This window comes from Bipolaris victoriae (genome assembly GCF_000527765.1).
Source record: "Bipolaris victoriae FI3 unplaced genomic scaffold scaffold_49, whole genome shotgun sequence".
Classification (NCBI taxonomy): Eukaryota; Fungi; Ascomycota; class Dothideomycetes; order Pleosporales; family Pleosporaceae; genus Bipolaris; species Bipolaris victoriae.
Genome location: NW_014575343.1, coordinates 201672 through 221127, shown reverse-complemented (window position 1 = coordinate 221127; position 19456 = coordinate 201672). Strand labels below are relative to the sequence as shown.

Below are 19456 nucleotides of genomic sequence, written 5' to 3'. Positions count from 1 at the left end.
GGGGGGGGGAATCTGGCTGATTTTGAGTCTGGAGAATATGTTGGGGGAGGGTGATGAGATGAGATGAGGTGAGTCTTGCTATCTGTTCGACTTCACGGCATTCTTTATATCTACATGGTTGTGAATGCTACATCGTCATGTCTCTATCTGCGTGCACATCCTTTCGCACTCGCTTGCACGCACTACCCATGTTCATGCATACGGAAGTCAGGTAAGATAGCTCAGCCTATCAAAAACGTAACATAACGTATATGAGAGTAGCGTGCCTTGTACCTAGCTGCGAAGCTGCCGTTGTCATGTGTCTATCCAGACAGTCGTTCGCACTCGCTTAAACAATCCATGTCCGTGTACTCAGTGTCAGGTATGCTAGCGCATGTAGGGGTAAGACGCCAGATTTCGCATTCGCTTAATCAACCAATACCGTACATTCTCTCGCATCAATCCGTAGCAATAACCATAGCAATACGTCAAAGGCGTTCAAGCATATCATCACTGCCTCAATGGTTCGGTCAAATGCATTCTTGCTGTTAACAATGATACATTACACAAGGATTTACCTGTGGTGGCCTGACCAGGTTCCACATTTCATGCGTAAAGTGATGCCATAATTCCTTCGCAGACTTTTTTGTTTCTTAGATCGTATGTTACAACGTGCGACAAAGCACTCAACCCCAACACATCCCCGTTCCAAAACTAAAAGAACGAGGCCCTTATGAGCCAATCTAGCCCATGACCATGCCCTTGAGACCGGACATGTCGCCTTCCTTGGCGGCAATCTCAAAGTATCCGTAGATGATGGTGACGGCAAGAAGGATACCGGTACCACTGCCAAGAGCGCCGAGGAGGTCGCTACCAACAGACAAAGCTCCAATGCAGGCACCGCCAAAGGCAGCCGCGGTGGGAATAACACGCTTCAGCTCCTTGTACATGGACTCCTCACGGTGACCAGCCATGACCAGACCCTGCTCCTTGAGCTGCTTGGCAACATCGCGGGGAGAGGAGCCGGAGACCTCGATCCAGGTCTTGGAGAAAACGGCGCAAGCGACGAGCATATAGACGATGAAGATGGCGGTCTTGAGAGGGTCAGAGAGCGCCTCAGTGATGCTGAGAGGGGGAGACCTGTACAATGTCAGTGCGGAAACTACCAGAATGGGTTTACTGTTTGAACGTACATGTAGTAAGCGACACCAGAGGTAGCGAAAAGCTGAGCAGAGCCCTCCTTGGGCTCCCAGACACCGAGAAGCTTGACAAGCAGGTTGTCAGAGAAGCGGCTGTAGAGCATCTGGCTAATCAGGAAGACGTTGGAGGACAGAGCAGACTGCAGCATGATGGGCATGTTGGAGGTGTAGAACAGACGGACGGGGTAGGAGCCACGGACACCACGCTGGCGGGCAGACTTGACTGGGATCTCAACGCGGAATCCCTGGAGATAGATGACAGCGCCGAAAACGAGAACGGTGGAGATCAGGTTCATGACGTTGGGGAGGTTCTGACGGTAGAAGGCCTCCTTGAGCGCAATAGTCTTGTCGGGCCAGGTGAAGAGCAAGTGAACAAGCGCAATCAGAGCACCCTCGAACTCCGGGCCACGACCAGTGTTGATGGTGGTGGGAGAGAAGGCCTTCCACATGATGGACTCGCAGATGTTGGTGGCAATGAAGAGCGAGATACCGCTGCCGAGACCATAGCCCTTCTGGAGGAGCTCGTCAAGGAGAATGACAATCAAACCAGCAATCATCAACTGGATGACGAGCAGGACGCAGATACCGGCACCGAGGTCGGATGGCTGTCCATAGAGACCAGAGATAACATAGACAACAGCCTGGCCAAAGGACAGGAGAATGGCAAGGAGCTTTTGAGCGGTTTGGTAAAGTTCGCGGTCCGACTTGAGGTCAAGGTTGACGTCAATCAGGTGGGTTCCGGCAAGAAGCTGGAAGACCATGCCCGAGGTGATGATGGGGGTGATACCCAGCTCCATCAGCGTACCTCTGTTACTCGCCATCATCATGCGCAGCCAGTAGAGCGGGTCCGAGGTATCAGACGACACAATTCCGTAGAGCGGCATTTGGCTCATGACGAGGAAGACGAGGAGCGTGAGACCAGTCCATACTAGGCGGTTGTTGAACGGTACCTTGCTCTCGGGCAATTGGATCTCGGGAACGAGAGGCACAAAGGGCTTGACAAGATCGAGGAACCGTACTGCGTGGAGGCGTTAGCTGTGCGTGCCGCAGTGCGCCCTGTTTTGCGCGTGGGCGATCGCGGGCCCATTGAGGGCGGGGGCGTAGACTTACGGCCGCTCATGATTGCGAACTATGGCCCAGAGACAAGAAAGAAGACAAGGAGAAGTGAAAAAGGTTGGTTGAAGGCAGCCTGGAGATGGAAAGTGAGAGGGGGGTTTGTATTGTAGCTTTCGCAACGTGTCGCTGGGGAAATTACCCGTGCGCGCGCTAGCCGTAGTTCCGTCCCTGAGCCATCTCGAAGCTGCCACCGAAGCTCAAAGAGGCCACGCTGTTCCAACGCTGTGGGGGCTTTGTGGCGCTCTCATCTGCGGAATTGTGGCGTACCTTTGTCTGTATATACTACGTGAACCTGCTCTCGTTCATGTACTTGGATATCGTCATGTTGACCAGACTATCGCCCCTGAGGTGTCATTGGTCAACCAAACACCAGCGTTGATGATGAGTAAGTAAGTACGTGATCCCTGTACAGGACCAATTGACTGATATCCGAGTCGTTGAAGATAAACTGAGTTGTAAGCATTTCAACTTGCTCCTCGCAGATGGTAATGTCGAGTTTTTTGTCGGATAGTCAGTATCGTATGTTTGATGGTGATACTCACCCCTGCATACCCAGAATACACCTAAAGTAGAGGCTGAATTAGAACACTGTTCACTCAGACCGATACCCTCCAATCATCACCAGTCCAAGTAGGGTAGCATCCGCTCGACAAGTCAAATCCAATTACGAAAACCACATACTGCACCCAAAGACTTCATAATGAACAATAAACATTATGTATACTACAGACAGGCGTATACGTAAATTTGGACCGCATCCAACAGGCCAAGATGTGTCTTCCAGAGATCACAAGTGTGTAAAATAAAAAAAGGGGGGGGTATATTTCCAGCCATCACCAAACCACCTACTCAGCTTGCGTACGCTCATCGGCCGCCACCAGTACAAACGGTGATTACAACGAGTAAGGAATGTATAGAGTAAGGGGTATAGCGCAGAAGATATGATACAAAACCGGACTCGCCGGACAAGAAAGAATGAAGATGGTGAATATTCGTACGATGTCAAGAAACGAGAAAGCGCTAAACGACATGACATATCGAAAAGGGAATTGGCGTATAGTAGATAAAAGGAAAGAAAGAGGGCTTACGCCATCATCATGAGTCTCGTTCCACGTTTCTGTAGGTTTCGTGGTCTGTAATTTCCAGGTCCGAGGTGGTTTCTCGGCGGAGCCGCGGCGCTCTGGGCATGTCGCTCGCAATACCTTCGCCCAGCAACTTCAAAATAACCGTCCCGCAGAATGAGACGGCAAGTGAAGCATGCAAAGCATCTAGGGTGGAATTTTTGTCGCGTGTCTGTTTCGAGGTACTGGCCCTCGATACCGCGGTTGCAGGTGTTGCACAGTGATCCATTGAGCTTATGGTAGTGACGCTCGCAGTACGGTGAGTTGTTGAAGACGTAGAACTCGGCCGTGGGGAAAGGATCCGCGCATTCTCTGCAAACAAAGCAGTGCTTGTGATACCGCCCAGTGAGACGACCCGATGAATCTTTGACAGATTTTCCAACAATGGGCTCAGAGCATCCACGACAGTTGCCCTTGCTAGCAGGTTTGGGCCGCTGCGCATCTTGCTGGCGCACCTCAGGCTCAGCCATACTCCTAAGTGGGCTTCGGCTGTAGTCCTGAGTCATTGGGTCCTTGGGGAACATGCCTAGTGGGGTTCGTGCACCCATTTGTACGGCAGGATCTATGGGAGACTCTGGATACTGCATGTTGATGCCTGGTGGGAACATGGGCTGGCGAGGGCCTGGAGATAGCGCTCGCGGGTATGATCCTAATCCGTTGGGGCTTGGACTTCTCCTGGAATTTTCTTCGGCAGCATAGTCTGGGCGGCCTATTTTGGAAGCTTGGCGTGAGTGTGCAGCTTCCGATTCTGGCGGGCTTGATCTTGAACTGGCCGTGCTTCGGATACCAGAGCTACCATAGGAATCATCAGAGAAGCCAGAGTCTGAAGGCGTGTGAAGCGAGTTTAATTGTCCATCACTGGGCCCTGCGGCAGCCAGTGGCGGAGGACGTAAGGAGCGAGATGGTGCAAGGCCTCGCGGCATGTCGCTCACAGAACCGTTACGGCTTGGGCCCGGTGAAGGAAACATGTTAGCTGGAGGGAAAAAATCGGATGTATCCAAGTCGCTCATATCCATCGGCGGCAAATCTCTTTCTGAGGGCCTTCTTGGCCGTGGTGGTGGTTCTCTCTTGCCTCGGCTGTTCTGTCGCACCGGCTCTGCCGTGATGTTCTCCTGAGCTGGCGGAACTGGCTGAGAAGAGCGCGAAGATTCCTTTTGCAAGCGGTCCAGGAAAGCATCGATGCCTTCAGTCTGCTCGTCAGCCTGTGGGTGCGGGGGCAGAGCCTCTATGTTTCCAACGCGTAGCTTTGGGTGGGAAGGGAGGCCAACGCTGCGGTTAGAAAATCCAGAGCTGCGCGAAGTATTCGACGTTACAGAGGACCGTACTTGAGGAAAGCTCCTGTTGCTTGAGATGCTGCCTTGTGTGCCTGTCCTCTGGTGGCCGCCTGTAGATGCATCTACGGCTTGGCTCGATGCGCTTGTTCTAGTTGGCCTTCGATCATTCTTTCCATCAAACGGTCCTGGTGCAATAGTGTTCATGCGCTTGGTGATATTTTCTCCGCCATCAAAGCGTGGGCTAAGTGGTGCAAATAACGGGCTTGGTTGGGCGTAGTTTTGGTAGGGATCCAGACGTTCTCGTGGTTGAGGTTTGGCGCTTGTTGGTGTCTTGGGACGAAATGGCGGAAACGCACAGTCTAGATTCGAACTGAGGCCTGGCGAGCGAGGTGCCCTTGATTGGTCTACCGGTGATGTTACACTGCGATTCATTTTGTAAGGAGACTTTGGTGGTGCCAGTCCTGGAGAGCGACTTGGAGGGTTGCTGTAGTCACTGATGGGTGAAGGCTCTAATGGCCTGAATGGCTTGTCTGCACAAATCAGCATGCAAGTTTCTCTGCAGACTAGATGTCATTCTGATTGCTTACTCGCTGCGTTGGAATCAATGCGGGCAGGGGGAGGCATGCGGCCAGAGGCCGCTGGCCGGTCAGATCGATTGCTGAATGTTGGGCCACCAAAGGTTGCTGCGCGGTTGATTTTTGGAGAAAGAAGAGATTGAGGAGAGTCTGTGACGACTGTCGAGGTAGGAGACATGGGCTCAGGCACTGGCGCTGCTAAGAGGGGAATTAGTTTGGGTGGGCAATACAGAGTTGTATGGTACTCACCGGGCGCCGGGGCTGCAGCGCAGACATGGTCGGCCAGATGGAGGATATCAATGTCGACGGCACACGACGAGCACTTGATTGTTGGAAGCGTGCTCATTCGATCCATGTTGGCATCCAGAGCTCGCGCACGGGAGCGATAACGAGGCAAGCGTTGCCGGAGTCAGTATGGGGATTGTTCGTAGCCAGCGGGGGGTGATTGTATTTCTTGAGGGTGGTGACATGGAAGAAGAGCAAGGCGGGCGGTAGACAGTGGTCGACGACGGCTACAAGCGTGCGCCGAACGACGACGCTGGACACACAGGGCTGTTTGATCTTCAGAAACGGTGTGGACCATGCTCAATCAGGGGCAGCATGCGGGCGTGGGTCCGAAAAGGCTACGAGCTTAGAAGGGCAGCGGCTGGAAAATGGCCTAGCACGTCCATATGTAGCAGTCCTAGAGGGTGCCGGGCCCCACAATCGACACGCGCAATGTTGGGTATCGCGAAGCTAAACAGAAAGCAATCACGACACGGTAATGACCGCGTCGGCGCATTGCCCATACAGACAGGCCAGCACGCGACAACGCTCGCCGGCAATCAAAGACGAACGGCCAATCGCCTCCGGCACATGTGGCCGCCCGCGGGGGTTATCGTCGTCGTCTGCACGCAATTCGCGCCCTGGGGGAATTGGGCGTGCTGGGGGGGTTGTCCGCCGTGCGCGCGATGATTCGGCGGGCATTTCCTTGGCGTGCACGGGGCGGCAGCTTGCACTGTCGGCTGAATCGTGCGGTTCTCGCCGTTCCACCATCCACACCACTATACCCAGCTATACCCATCCATTACAGCTGCCAACTGTCATGAAACCCGTCCCGCGCCGGATCTCAAGACAACCACACAGCGTCGCCCGTGTCCAACGTCACCATGACGGGCCCGCCATTCGAGCGAGCCACCTGGCCCTGCATCTTGTCGCACACGGCGGCCAGACTGCGAGGCGTCAAGAATCGACCGAACACTGACTGTACTGACTGTGCTGGCGAGTCGGCCTTCCGAGGCTCCTTGTTCGCATCCTGTCCCTGCGCCGAACAACCGTCAGGGGACCAGCATTAGTCGCCCGGGGTGATTGGCTCTACGTGACATCGCTCCCAGCTGCCCGATCTACGTTGCAGACAATAGATTATTGGCACCTCACCACCCCTTTCGCAACGTAAATAACACCTACTTGCCCACAATCAGCAAACTCTATCCCTCGACTACTACGTCAGTACACACAGTGAGCCAAAGTGTATGAGTGTGTTGCATCACCAGATCGGAACCTGACGTTTCGAATCGTCTCATGGCGCGAGCAACAAGCAATGGCGGCGCAAACAACAAATGTTGCGCACACACACACATACGCCCTCACATGGTCCACGGGTCGATCGCTCATTTCCACATGCAGCCTACCGTATCCGGCCTGATGCAAGCGGTATCAGGGTTCCTGCTCCCAAATACCTAGGTTTATGCCCCACACATGTTCGTCTGTTTCCCAGACGGCTAAAATAACGCGGCTCCGTGACGAATTCATGTACAAGATACTTTCCATGTTAGAACATTGTGTGATGGCAGGACTCGTATCTTGCATAGCCTCTGATTGCCCTGGTGACCGTTTTTTTTCTGCTGCCAACCACGTCGCGTGCCTTTGCCGTTGTGCAAACATTTTTGAAGCTCATCGCGTTTCGGATGCCACCTTTGTCCTCGACTGGCGACACGGCCGAGCTTTGAAACAACATCTGGCTCAGGAAGCTGGTCGTCATACTTCTGCGCTGGAGAAGACTCGGTCTTTTGGGTGTGGTCCATGGAGACTGATGAAGTAGAAATCGCCAAGGCAATAACTTAGCTTAAAGCCTAACGCTCCGTCTGATGCTAGGCGCTCTTGCAAGGTGTCCAAGTGATGCCTTAGTATCGAGATACCTGCCGCTTTGACTAGTAGTAAACACGTGATGGTGGGGTACTCGACAAGAAGGCGGGATGTGTTGAGCTTTGTAGCAGAGATTGTAGGACTGCGTCCGAGCACATACAGCGACAGCTGTCCATGCAATGTGCCGTCTCTTTAGGCTCATACCGCACTCTGTCCCACGTCGCTTGCATCTTTTGCCAAACCCAACGAGGTTGCTGCTGCATAATGGCGAGTTAGTGGGGGTAATAGCGGCACATGGCGAATATCGCGAGGACTCATGCGAAGCGTCGATTGGTGTCTCTACGCCTCAAGAGGACTACGGCAATAATGGCGACGACGAAAAGTGGAGAACCAAGAGGTAAAGGCAAAGAGGCGGTGGGTGAACACGTTGGCCGGCTGCAGGCGGGAGCGGTTGCGAGTGGTAGTGATAAGTCAGCAGCGGCACGAGAGCATTTAAGTGACTACACTGCGCCCCAGCTGCTGCCTACCTTCACACACCAACATTCTCTGATTGTAGACCATAGCCAACTGACAAGCTTACAATCTCCCCTTTCCATCAACCACACCTGAAATTTCCCTCGGGCCATTGCCCAGCTGTCAAGACGTTTTCCAATCTCCTCAGCTCGTAAGTACCCCTCCACAACCCCATGGGGACCGATATCACGACGTGGAGGTGGATTTGACTAACACCCCGCAGGATCCACAACCCATTCGCCGGCCGACGTACTTCTCCTTCTGGGGCAGCGTCGGATCTAGACTTCCGCAACTAAGTTCACCAAATCAACAAGAACTTGAATTAAAATCATCATGGCACCACACGCAGAAGAAAGCGTCGGCAACGCGAATGGGTTGGAGGTGAAGGCGGCCCCCAAGGCTCCTTTTGTCGTCAACTCGCCCAATGTCGAGTATACCGAGGACACCATCAAGACAAAGTACACTTACCGCACCACGGACGTCACCAAGAACGCCGACGGCCACTATGTCGCTGTTCCCAAGGAGACCCTTTACGACTTCAAGGTTGACCGCAAAGTCCCCAAGACTGGCGTCATGCTGGTAGGCTGGGGCGGCAACAACGGTACCACGGTCACGGCCGGCATCATTGCTAACAAGCGTAACCTTGTCTGGGAAACCAAAGAGGGTAAGCGCGGTGCCAACTACTATGGCTCCGTCATCATGAGTTCTACTACCAAGCTTGGTGTCGACAGCAAGACCGGCCAAGAGATTCATATCCCGTTCCATGATCTCCTCCCTATGGTCCATCCCAATGACCTTGTTGTTGGCGGATGGGATATCAGTGGCATGAACCTGGCTGACGCCATGGACCGCGCCAAGGTCCTGTCCCCGTCTCTGAAGTCTTTGGTTCGCAAGGAGATGAGCGCTATGAAGCCTCTTCCCAGCATCTACTACCCGGACTTTATCGCCGCCAACCAGGAAGAGCGTGCTGACAACGTCATGGAGGGTACCAAGGCTTCTATGGCCCATGTTGAGCAGATCCGCAAGGACATCCGGTAAGTGCCGTTCTAAACATGACATGATTATCCTTGCTAACATCTCAATAGTGATTTCAAGGCTGCCAACGGGCTCGACAAGGTGATTGTACAGTGGACTGCCAACACTGAGCGCTATGCCGATATCCTGGAGGGCGTCAACGACACTGCGGACAACCTTCTCAAAGCCATTGAATCTGGCCACGAGGAAGTTGCTCCCTCGACTGTCTTCGCCGTCGCCTCGATCCTCGAGGGTGTTCCCTTCATCAACGGCTCTCCTCAAAACACCTTTGTCCCTGGTGCGATTCAGCTCGCTGAGAAGCACAATGCCTTCATTGGTGGTGATGACTTCAAGTCTGGCCAGACCAAGATGAAGTCTGCCCTCGTTGACTTCATGATCAGCGCTGGTATCAAGCTCACCTCGATTGCCTCGTACAACCATCTGGGTAACAACGACGGTATGAACCTCAGCTCTCAGAAGCAGTTCCGTTCCAAGGAGATCTCCAAGTCCAACGTTGTCGACGACATGGTCGCTGCCAACAACGTTCTGTACAAAGATGGAGAGCACCCTGACCACTGCGTCGTCATCAAGTACATGCCTGCTGTTGGAGACGACAAGCGTGCTCTGGACGAGTACTACGCTGAGATCTTCCTTGACGGTCACCAGACCATCAGCTTGTTCAATGTTTGCGAGGACTCCCTTCTGGCTTCGCCTCTGATCATCGATCTCGTGCTCGTCGCCGAGATGATGACCCGTGTACAGTGGAGGGCTCAGGCTGGTGAAGGTAGCGACGCCAAGTTCAACAACTTCCATAGCGTGCTTAGCGTCCTCAGCTACATGCTCAAGGTACGTCAAACATACTGTTATGCCTTTCATTCAACTAACTTATTCCAGGCTCCTCTCACCCCTCCGGGCACTCCAGTCGTCAACGCTCTTGCCAAGCAGCGTGCAGCTCTCACCAACATCTTCCGTGCCTGTGTCGGTCTTGAGCCTGAGAACGACATGACTCTTGAGCACAAGCTCTTCTAGATGTCTAATAACACATGATGGTTACTTGGTATGCACCAGCTGTTTGACTGACTTGACGATTTGCACGGCTAGACGTGCTTGTGATTTGTTTGGCCAACTCTTTACTCTCGTTAAAGCAATATAAAATGTCTTCCCAAAGTTGCTTTATGTCTTTCGTGATATGTGATTGTCGCTAGAAATATTTAACACTAAAGGTCAAAGCCTTCTTTGACCATGTCTGGACACCATCATGACAAGAAAATCGAGTCGACTCCTAATGTCTTCTAACAAACGTTGTAGTTACAGGGCATGTGCACCCGCTTTGATATGAATCTCAAAATTCTTACGCTACAGGCAGGTGTTGATGCTGTTTTAGTCAGGTAGTTGGAAGAGGAAGGAGCGATTGTATTTTTTCGAACCAACCCTCACCTCAAACCATTTACATTTGCCTTGAAACCCGAAACCCACACTCAATAATGCCATCACCGTCTTCAATACAATTCTACTTTTCATCCTCGCCATCAAAGAACAGTGATGGCTTTACTGCAGGGGAAATGCAGTCCGCTCTTGCCCCGGCAGCAGTAGACACAGCAGGTATATGGATAGTACGATATCTCAACACCCCCTATCAGATCATTGCTAACAACTCATAGCCCACATTGGACTACGAAGAAGCCGATATAGGCTCTCTCAAACCTGGTCCATGTAACCTCGCTCTCATGGGCCGTATAGTGAATTTCAACGACCAAATGAGACCTAGCAAGTCACACAAAGCTGCCCAAGGATGCATCAAAGTCATGATTGCAGACAACACAGGGGTACTCACTGTACGCCTCTGGTATGCCGAACCTCGATACAAGCTGAAGCTTGGCCAGCTCGTTGGCATATGGACAGTGCACATTTCCAACTCGTCTGAATTCAACGCACTGGCACCCAGTACGGCACCACTGTTCACGAGTATGTTTCCTGAAGGGGAGAGAAACTGCGATTTTGCGGTATACGAGGGTAGTGATGATGGAGCCAGATTCAAGAGGCCGTATGGCGTGACAGAGAGTAGGGCACTGGCTGGGCTGATGACGTTGAAAAGCTTCATGGATGGCGGGTATGATATTGACGAACCCAAGCTGCTTGTCTGTGTGAGGAGCATTGGAGCAAAAAAGAAATGTACGTCGGAATTCTTCTTATATGCAACTATTTAAAAACTGACCACACTAGACATGAACCGCAACGGCACAACTTCCGAGCTCATCTCCCTGGGCATCTTTGACGACACAGCTGATGGCCTCCTGACTCTGTACTCCTCCATGTGCGACTCAGCATCGCTCTTCACACCTTTCAAGACCATCCTACTCATTTCAAACCCCGGCTGGCGCATCGACAAAATGGCCAAACTTACAATCAAAAGTGGTTCGCGAGTCGACATCGACCCGGACATGGGCGACGCCCGGCGCCTCCGAGCAATGGCACAACGCCTCACAAAGCGGGAACACGTGAACCCTCCCTTCACCATTCCCCAAACCGCAATCCAAGATTTTGAGAACGCAGCTATAAAGGCACTTTACACGCTTGCCGACGTCGACACCGTCGCCCGCTCACTATCTAATTCCAGTAGAAAGGAAAGAATAGTCGGCTACCTCAGCGTCCTCATCACAGGCCTCAACATCGTCACGCCCTTCAAGCGCAACATGCTCATGAGCAACGAGTGCTGCGGTATTCCGCTCTTCGCCAATAGTGTGAATATGAAATGTAAGCACTGTGAAAATGTAGTTACTCTACGTATCAATCCTAGAATCGTGAGTCTTCTTTTTCCTTGTCCTTGACCAAATGAACAAACAGTTAATATTCAAATGTACGCAGCTCGGTCCCATACTAGACGAAACAGGCCAGATCAGCTCGGGCAAACTCATCCTCTCAGACGATTCATGGTGCCAGCTCCTCGGCCGCACGCCCCACCAGCTCGTCGAGACGGATCTTGACGTCCTCGTGTATTTAGAGCAGCGCTTGCTGTTTCTCCGCTTGACCATGGGGTTCGTGCTAGATTTGGAGGATGAGATTGCGAGATTGGCCATTTGGTGTGTTAGGAATTAAACATTATGTCGGTGAACAAGGTACACATGTACTTCTTTTCTCTCTGCATATTCAAGTTCCCGAATGGAGGGGGGGGGGGATGGAAGGGATTCGGAATATCAAGATGAATATATATATATATATATATTTCAGCGTTTAAAAAAAAACAGCCAGCCCAGTTTCAACCCCCCAAAAAAAGGTAGCAGAATTTGGTATATCATCTCTCACTCCCCTATTTCCCATAAAAAAAAGCAAACGAACCACCCCACCCCTAGTAAACAAGACCCCACGATGCCACGCGCAAATGCAAAGTTTGGCCAAAAAAGAACTCCGACATAGATTCATGCTCATACCATGAGGGCGTTGCAAACTTTCTCCTTCTCTAAAAAGAAGAAAGAGAGAGGAGAGATAGATAGAAAGAAAGAATGGAGCCTAAAAAAAAGGTATCATTGACACAGTCAAAAAAACTTATTTCGATTCCAGTGTCTCTCTCTCCTTCTCTCAAGGGGATGCAGAAGACAAAAAAAACTGAACAAAGATTTCCTTCTTCTTCTTCTTCTTCTTTATTGCTCCCCCAGTACACCAGCGAGACCCCGCAGTACATCGCCAACGCCAATGCCCTGAGTCCCCGCTCGCTCTTTCGCCTCTCTATCTCTTTCTTCCAGCCGCTTTGCCGCCGTGCCCAGCACGCGCTCTGCTACACGTTCGGCCGTCTGTCTGTACTGCTCGATTTTGTGGACACCGTCTGCGAAGAGATCGATGTGGGGTTCGAGGGAGTTGGCGAGCGAAGTGAGGTGCGTTTGTAGTGTTGTGGGGGATGTGAATGTGAATGCTGAAGAAGGTGGTTGTGGGGTGGATTGTGGTTGTGATGAGGATTGGAGGACGGAGAGTATGGCGGCTTGGTCGGGGTCGAGGAAGGAGATGTCGATGTCGGATAGTGAGGGTATGGACGTGGGTATTGAAGGTGCGGGGGGTAGAGGCATGGTTTTTGAGGATGAAGCTATGGCTTCCCATGCTGCTTTCTCTTCTTCCAGTCTGCGCTCAAGTTAGTTATGCAACATCTCTTACATCCCGTAGAAACCCGAACATACTGTTTGATTTCTGCTTCTAGTTCCTCTAATGTGGCCTGGTTCTTCTCGTTTTGTGGATTCGGTTTCTTCACCACTGGTGGTAGCGCAGTCTCTTCCTGTATACTTGTCAATTTGGAGCTCCTTGCATAGCAAAATCACCACACATACCCTGCTGAACCAATCTGATAACTCGGGTTTCCCAGCAAAATCGTCGATAAGTTCTTGTTCAATCGCCCGAGCTGGATTCCATTAGTCTCTCCAACTTCAATCTTGCGATTTGTCCCCACATACCAGCCATGATCGCATTCGCATTCTTAACGTTTCCTGAGGGTTTCGTTGGTAGTGCTCGCGATCCGCACCATGTCAGGAGTTGCTTCATTCGCCGTGGTTCAGGCAGACTTTGCTCAATGTACTTGTAAAACTCTCGGACTTCAACTTCGGAATGGGGTAATGCTACAACAGGTATTAGCATGTACTGCTTGCCAGACGCGCTGCCCAATGCATTGGCTTTGTGCATGCACAATCTGTCCAAACTCACCATTCGACTGACCACTATCAATCAGGGAGCTTGCTCTCCTCCCTCGTAAGCCTGTACTGCTTCTTCGGTGTCCATCTTTGTTCCCTTTGCGCATCTCCTTATTCCGCGTAATGACTGGTGTGTCTGCAAAAGGCAGCATGATTCTTTGCGCGTTTGGATCACGCTTCTTCGCATTCTGCAACTCATTGTGCGTGGGTGTTTGCACACCGGGGAACGCGTTTGCTTGTGGTTGCACTTCCGGAGCCGGGGTGGTCTGATTCTTCTTTTCCTTGACTACAGGGGCGGCACTCTTCTTGGTCCGCGGTTTTGCTGCAACAGGCTCCTTGGGTTTTGTCCGCACCTCCAACTGCTCTCTGTCGCCAGAAATACGCGCTGACCTCCGCCTTTTCCCTGAGTCTGATGATTCTGGGTCGACTGCTGCAATCGATTGCTTCTTGCGACGCGCGGGCTGTACAGCCTTCTCCACGGGTAGGGGCTCTGGTTCCGGTACTGGGGGTGCTTTCGTGGTCCTTCGCGACGTGCGACGCGAGAATTGGAAACCGTCATCGTCCTCGTCGTATGCAGCAGCTTTAGCTTTCTTCTTTGGCGCAGCAGTTGGCTTCTTGGTCGTTCCATTTACTTCCGTCCTTGGCCGCTTCTGCACAGGCGGCGCATCGTCATCGTCGAAAGCTTGTTTTGCGCTCCTTCGTCGCGTCGTCGGTCGGTTTGTGGCCATAGGAAGCGATTGCAGCGGGGAGCGCGCGAAGATGGTAGTCATGAGTCCAGTTTCTGCGTCACGGGGTTCGGAGAGTTGGTGTTCGGTCAAAGCGCGTGCATGGGCGCGGCGGACAGGCGAGCTATTGTCGAGTAAAGTTGGGCGCGAGTGAAGGCAATGCGCGTGCGATCCAAGTTATGCTCGTAGTATCAGCAGGGCGTGCGTAATGATTAGGCGGTAACGTGAATATCCTTGGGCGACGGGCGTGGAGGGGAACGGTCGTCACACGGGAGCAAGGAAGTTGGTGTGTGCACCTGCCGCCAGCATCATCAAAACAATGATTTCAGGACTAGCGCGCGCACGTGACCAGCGGGTTAGCGTTCCCCACAGCGCGACAATCAAACATGCATGCAAGTAGGTAATGTAAGTATATGTACATAATATGATATCTATCTAGGATACACCTTATCCACCACAACTCAAGAAAACCTCTTAAAAACGCCCGAGAAAAAGCGACAAACCACGCCGCTGATCCGTATGCTTACATTCCATCATAACCTCGTTACGCCAAGCGCACCACCAGAATGATACTGAATATCCAAGCCTGTCCATGCCTTTTGTGTATGCCTATTCCGGCACACTCTAACGCGATCTATTCTACATGCCAGCGCCAGGCATGGGTCCTTTGACACCTGCAGGCGCCAAGCTACCTTCGATACGGCGCTTGGCATCCTGCTTCTCTTCATGGGTAGGGTTGCTTTTGCGCATGTCCGGAACGTGAGCTGGCCTGTTGGGACTGTGGCCAATGGACATGCCGACGCGGACCTTTCAGAGTGTTAGCAGAATCATCGCAATGTAGAATCTAATGATACTTACAAGAGTCTCAAGGGCAGAGTTGGAGTTTTCCACGAGATCCTCATCATAACGCATTTGACCAGGCTCGAAAAGGAGTAGCAGGGTGCTACCACCAAACTTGAAATAGCCGAGTTCTTCAGCACGCTTGACCTGCTCACCCTTCTTGCGCGTAATAACGGTACTACCAACCATCATGGCGCCTACACAAATAACCATGACACGGCCATGTGCGACAGAGTCAATAGGAACAACGACTCGGACATTTTCACCGTACACGTCCAACGCTGAGCGAATAGCCATTGGGTTAACAGTGTAGTATTCACCTTCAATCGTCTTGGGTTCGTCCAAGACGCCATCGACAGGGATGTGGAAACGATGGTAGTCTTGCGGCGCCAGACGGAAGATGCCGAGTGATCCTCCATGGTAACGCTTTACGTCTTGCGGATAAGCGTCGCCAAGCAGGCGCTCAATGGTAAAGTCACGACCCTTGACCCAGATGGCCTGTGCTGCGTCGATGGTATTGAAAACGACGGTTCGGCAGTCGGAAGGTGACACGATTACCCTTGGGTCATCGGGTGCGGAGCATGGGCGCGCACCTGGCTTCAGTGCGCGGTAGAAGAACTCGTTAAAGTTCTTGAACTGGTCCGTGGGCAACAGAACCTCGGACATGTCTAGTTGATGGAAGTTGATAAAGGGCACAATCTCAGAAGCAGATGCAGGGTCGTCGTATTTTCGTCCCTGCTTGAAGCTGAGAGACTTGAGGAGCTTGCGGACTATTAATGGTTAGCGTTTGTGACTCTATGCGAGAATGAGTAACCTACTTCGCTTCTTTTCCATGTTGTTCGCCTTCAGACCCTTGTAAAGCAGACGAATACCCAGGCGGACATATACGCTCATGCGCTCCTCGTTGATCTGGCCCGTAAGACGATCTTGAACAAGGATATTGGCCGAGTTTGCACCCAATTTGTAGCCACCGTACGAGATCTTGGTGATGACCTTGGAGTACCACTTGCGCTGAGCCTGGCTTGATGTAACAAAGCCAGCCATGACAATGTTGTTTACCTGTCTCCAGTCCTGACTGGCACATGTAGCAATGTGAGTAATGATGTTAGCGTCCGAGCGCTTGTTGAGCTTGGGCTGGTGGCAGATGGGACACTCGCGAATCTCAATGACATGCTCCTCGCCCTTGTCATCCGCCAGGTCGTCAATCTCGATATCAGCTCCTTCCTCGCCTTCCTTGCCCAGAGTATTGGTCTCCAAGACTGGAATGGAAGTAGTGGAGCTGCTCTGGTTGATCGGAGTGAGCATTCCAGAGGTCATTGGTGTCTGGGAACCCGATGCAAAAGAACCGTCCATTTTGGCGTTCTTTGCTTCTGTGGCTTGCAGCTGGTCCTCAAGACAGACTACAGCTTCATCAAATGTGAGGAGGTGTTCTCCATTGTGGCGGTACGCAAATCGCTCGAAGAAGCTGTCAATGGTCGCTTCGTGTAGTGTAGAGCCAAGTGTGTCAAGCATTGTGGTGAGCTCGACCTTATCAAGCAAACCACTCTCATCGGCGTCGTACTGCTTGAGCATGGCTCTCCAAAACTGTTGCCGAAGGGCCTTGTAGGGGAGGTATTTAGCGCGAATGTAAAGTGTTGGGTTGTGCTTGTTCTCCCAACGCTCCTGGTGCTTCAATTCCAGGGGAAGAGTATACATTTTCAGGTCCTCATCGTCCACAGCCGATGGTTGGAGGTTGAGCGTGCTGCCCGGGGTAAGGTTACCGTTGGAGTCGGTAAGGGCACTGGGCGGAGCCCCTGGTGATGGAGGCTGGGTTCCGTTCGCATCTTGTACGGAGAGCGAGCCAGTCGAAGACTCTTTCTTTAGTGATGGCCGGCCCAAACGAGAGAGGCTGTGAGTAGACCCAGAGCGGGACATTGGGATGCGAAAGCGCGACTTTTTTGACCCGCCATCAGGAGAGACGCCAGGGGAATCTGATGGTTCTGGGAGCTTATAGAGGCCCGTCTCTGGGTCTTCTTGGGGAGCTGTGGAAATCGCCTTCTCGAGCGGAAAGTTCACCATGCCGACATAGTCGTTGCCCGAGAACTTATCCTTATCCATGACGGTAAAGCTGACCGAGTAATTGGTCTCGTGGCGCATGACTTGGAAGATGAGCTTTTCGTCGAAAACGGGATTGAGGTCGTGTTTGACCGTTTTGGTACGGTATGTTTTCTTTCCGAGCGATGTGATAACAAAGGGATCCATATCGAATGTGGTTCGTGTCACTGGAAAAAAAATACATCAGTCTGTGAAGGCGCCTAGTAGCATGAAAGACAACTCACCATTGCGCTCCGGTGGCAGATCGGAACATCGCTGGATTTCAAGGAAAAGAACACCAGCCACATCGCCGCTGCTCGAGTAGGCATAGCCAGTCTGGCCCTTGATCTTTCGCTTCAATTTCGCAAGCTTAAGCTTCTTACGCCGCTTCTCCCTCTTCTCAGCTTTCTTGGACTCATCCTGGGCCTCGTCTGAGCTCGAGTCGTCATCTTCCTCTGCGTCGGTGCTGTTGCTGTTGCCGCCCAGGTCTTCGTCATCCTCGTCGGGGCTGGGCGCCTGACCTGCAATGGCAAAGAACTTTTGCAATGTTTGTTCTGGGCTGGCGCTGAGGTTTTGGGGGTCAATGAGGGTGAATTGCATCTGAATCTCGCCCGAGACGACCGACTTCTTCTTGCCGGAGCGGCGGGCCTCGAGGGGAAACCATTGGGGCTCCTGCTGGGTCAGGCCGTTCTGGAAGTGATCCTCGAGTATGACGTCAAACTCGCCCATGTAGTCCTTGCCGAAGCGGTCCTTGTCCCAGCAGACCACCTCGAGCAGGAGGCTCTGCTCGCCGACAATGGGCAGCTCGAGCGTTTCGTTCCATTCTGGATTGAGTTGTTTGTTGATGGCGGGGGTGGTGACTTTGGCGTCGCCAAGGGTGAGGACAAGGTACTGTAAACGCGGTGTTAGCGTGTGTTTGTGTGTTGTGTTGCGTGTACATGTGCACATGTGCTAGACAGCTAGACATGCAGGCGGGGTGAATGGGGGCTCACGGGGTCAGAGGTGCCACTGCGGTCCTTTGCAGCCAGGTCTCTGCCCTTGATGACGTTGACCCTCAACACCAGGCCAGCTGGGGCGGGCTGCTCGGGCATTGGGCGGGTGCGGGGGCTGCTGTTGCGCGAGGCAGGCACTGATGAGGCTGGGGTTTGCGTGTTTGGGGTCGAGGACGAGTTGTAGCAGCTGGTCGGGCGCTTGAGGCGGTGCGGAAGCGAGAGCCTGGTGGTAAATGTAGGACGGGGCATGTTGGCGGCCAGCCTCGGTCTGCCGACTGCACCGCCGCCGGGGCGAGGGGGGGCTGCGTGGCTACGCGTTCAATCAAGGCCCTGGTGATCGGTCCGCGGCAGCCAAGTATTGCTTGATGATGCGCCGCCCGTTGGCAGGACGTTGGCTCACGACATGTGCTACGCGCAATCTGCTCGGCTCAAAAATCGAGGGAAAAAAGGGAGATGGAGATGTTTCTTCTGGCTGGGCGTTTAGGTTTAAGGGGGGAACGGACAAATAGAGAGAGCTTGGGGGCCGCCGCATATCTAGGCCTGTATGTGCACGCACAACAAGAGGGCTGAACGAGGCCAGGCTCCGCAATCTGTCTCTTGCGCCAGCATCGGCTGCGAGGAGCGCCTGCCGGGTCTTGCGGCTACTCCATTCACAGCGACCAAAGACGACGACGGCAACGACGACTATGCCGTCAGCGTCTTCAAATGCCGCACTCCCAAATCCCCATGGCCGCTGTCTTACTCGTCCGGGCCTGGCTGCTTTTAGACAACCCGCCCCCGAGTACCTATCCATATCTACTATACGCGGGCGCCTAAACCATCTACACATGCACATATGCCCGCGTCTGACTACATTACATGTACGTACATGTACCAGAGCCTCTAGCGGGGCACCCTCGGCGCACCCTATCTGCCCACCCATGTATCGACTTACATACATCCATGTGTACGAACGAGTGGGATGCTGCACAGCCCACCCCTCTGCGCTGCACCACCTCGCCCTTCAGCCCGTCCCAGCTGGGGGGCCTCGAGTGCGTCAGTTCTGTTACATACATCTGACTTGTCGCCGATTCGCCATGTTCCTGGCTAATCGGCACGTCTTGCTGGGGGTCTTGGATGAAAAAGCCATAATTTGATGCATGCGTATACATGTGTATCTATCAATGTACATGAATATTAGATTGCTGCCAGATATGCCACACCGGCACCTGCATAGAACGGACCTACATACATACGTAAGT

General features: G+C 52.7%; 6 protein-coding genes across 6 annotated transcripts; 2 read left to right on the top strand and 4 right to left on the bottom strand.

Annotated features, from left to right (window-relative positions):
• Positions 1 to 722: 722 nt before the first annotated feature.
• On the bottom strand, positions 723 to 2298 carry COCVIDRAFT_27251 (hypothetical protein; the record flags this gene model as incomplete). The annotated part of the gene is made up of 3 exons (XM_014700508.1): positions 723 to 1119; positions 1173 to 2196; positions 2289 to 2298. 3 exons carry the CDS (start codon positions 2296 to 2298, stop codon positions 723 to 725), a joined length of 1431 nt encoding a protein of 476 aa, XP_014555994.1.
• Positions 2299 to 3378: 1080 nt separating this feature from the next.
• On the bottom strand, positions 3379 to 5619 carry COCVIDRAFT_101087 (hypothetical protein; the record flags this gene model as incomplete). Its single annotated transcript, XM_014700507.1, has 3 exons — positions 3379 to 5219; positions 5277 to 5462; positions 5514 to 5619. 3 exons carry the CDS (start codon positions 5617 to 5619, stop codon positions 3379 to 3381), a joined length of 2133 nt encoding a protein of 710 aa, XP_014555993.1.
• A 2615-nt stretch (positions 5620 to 8234) lies between these two features.
• COCVIDRAFT_101132 (hypothetical protein) lies at positions 8235 to 9944 on the top strand (the record flags this gene model as incomplete). Its single annotated transcript, XM_014700506.1, has 3 exons — positions 8235 to 8935; positions 8987 to 9761; positions 9810 to 9944. 3 exons carry the CDS (start codon positions 8235 to 8237, stop codon positions 9942 to 9944), a joined length of 1611 nt encoding a protein of 536 aa, XP_014555992.1.
• A 455-nt stretch (positions 9945 to 10399) lies between these two features.
• COCVIDRAFT_101077 (hypothetical protein) lies at positions 10400 to 12011 on the top strand (the record flags this gene model as incomplete). The annotated part of the gene is made up of 4 exons (XM_014700505.1): positions 10400 to 10528; positions 10577 to 11087; positions 11139 to 11716; positions 11781 to 12011. The coding sequence occupies 4 exons, from the start codon at positions 10400 to 10402 to the stop codon at positions 12009 to 12011; spliced, it is 1449 nt and encodes a 482-aa protein (XP_014555991.1).
• A 542-nt stretch (positions 12012 to 12553) lies between these two features.
• COCVIDRAFT_27247 (hypothetical protein) lies at positions 12554 to 14355 on the bottom strand (the record flags this gene model as incomplete). The annotated part of the gene is made up of 5 exons (XM_014700504.1): positions 12554 to 13025; positions 13082 to 13176; positions 13229 to 13299; positions 13352 to 13513; positions 13599 to 14355. 5 exons carry the CDS (start codon positions 14353 to 14355, stop codon positions 12554 to 12556), a joined length of 1557 nt encoding a protein of 518 aa, XP_014555990.1.
• A 594-nt stretch (positions 14356 to 14949) lies between these two features.
• Positions 14950 to 18464, bottom strand: COCVIDRAFT_100934 (hypothetical protein; the record flags this gene model as incomplete). The annotated part of the gene is made up of 5 exons (XM_014700503.1): positions 14950 to 15117; positions 15169 to 15920; positions 15969 to 17411; positions 17469 to 18114; positions 18216 to 18464. 5 exons carry the CDS (start codon positions 18462 to 18464, stop codon positions 14950 to 14952), a joined length of 3258 nt encoding a protein of 1085 aa, XP_014555989.1.
• Positions 18465 to 19456: the final 992 nt, after the last annotated feature.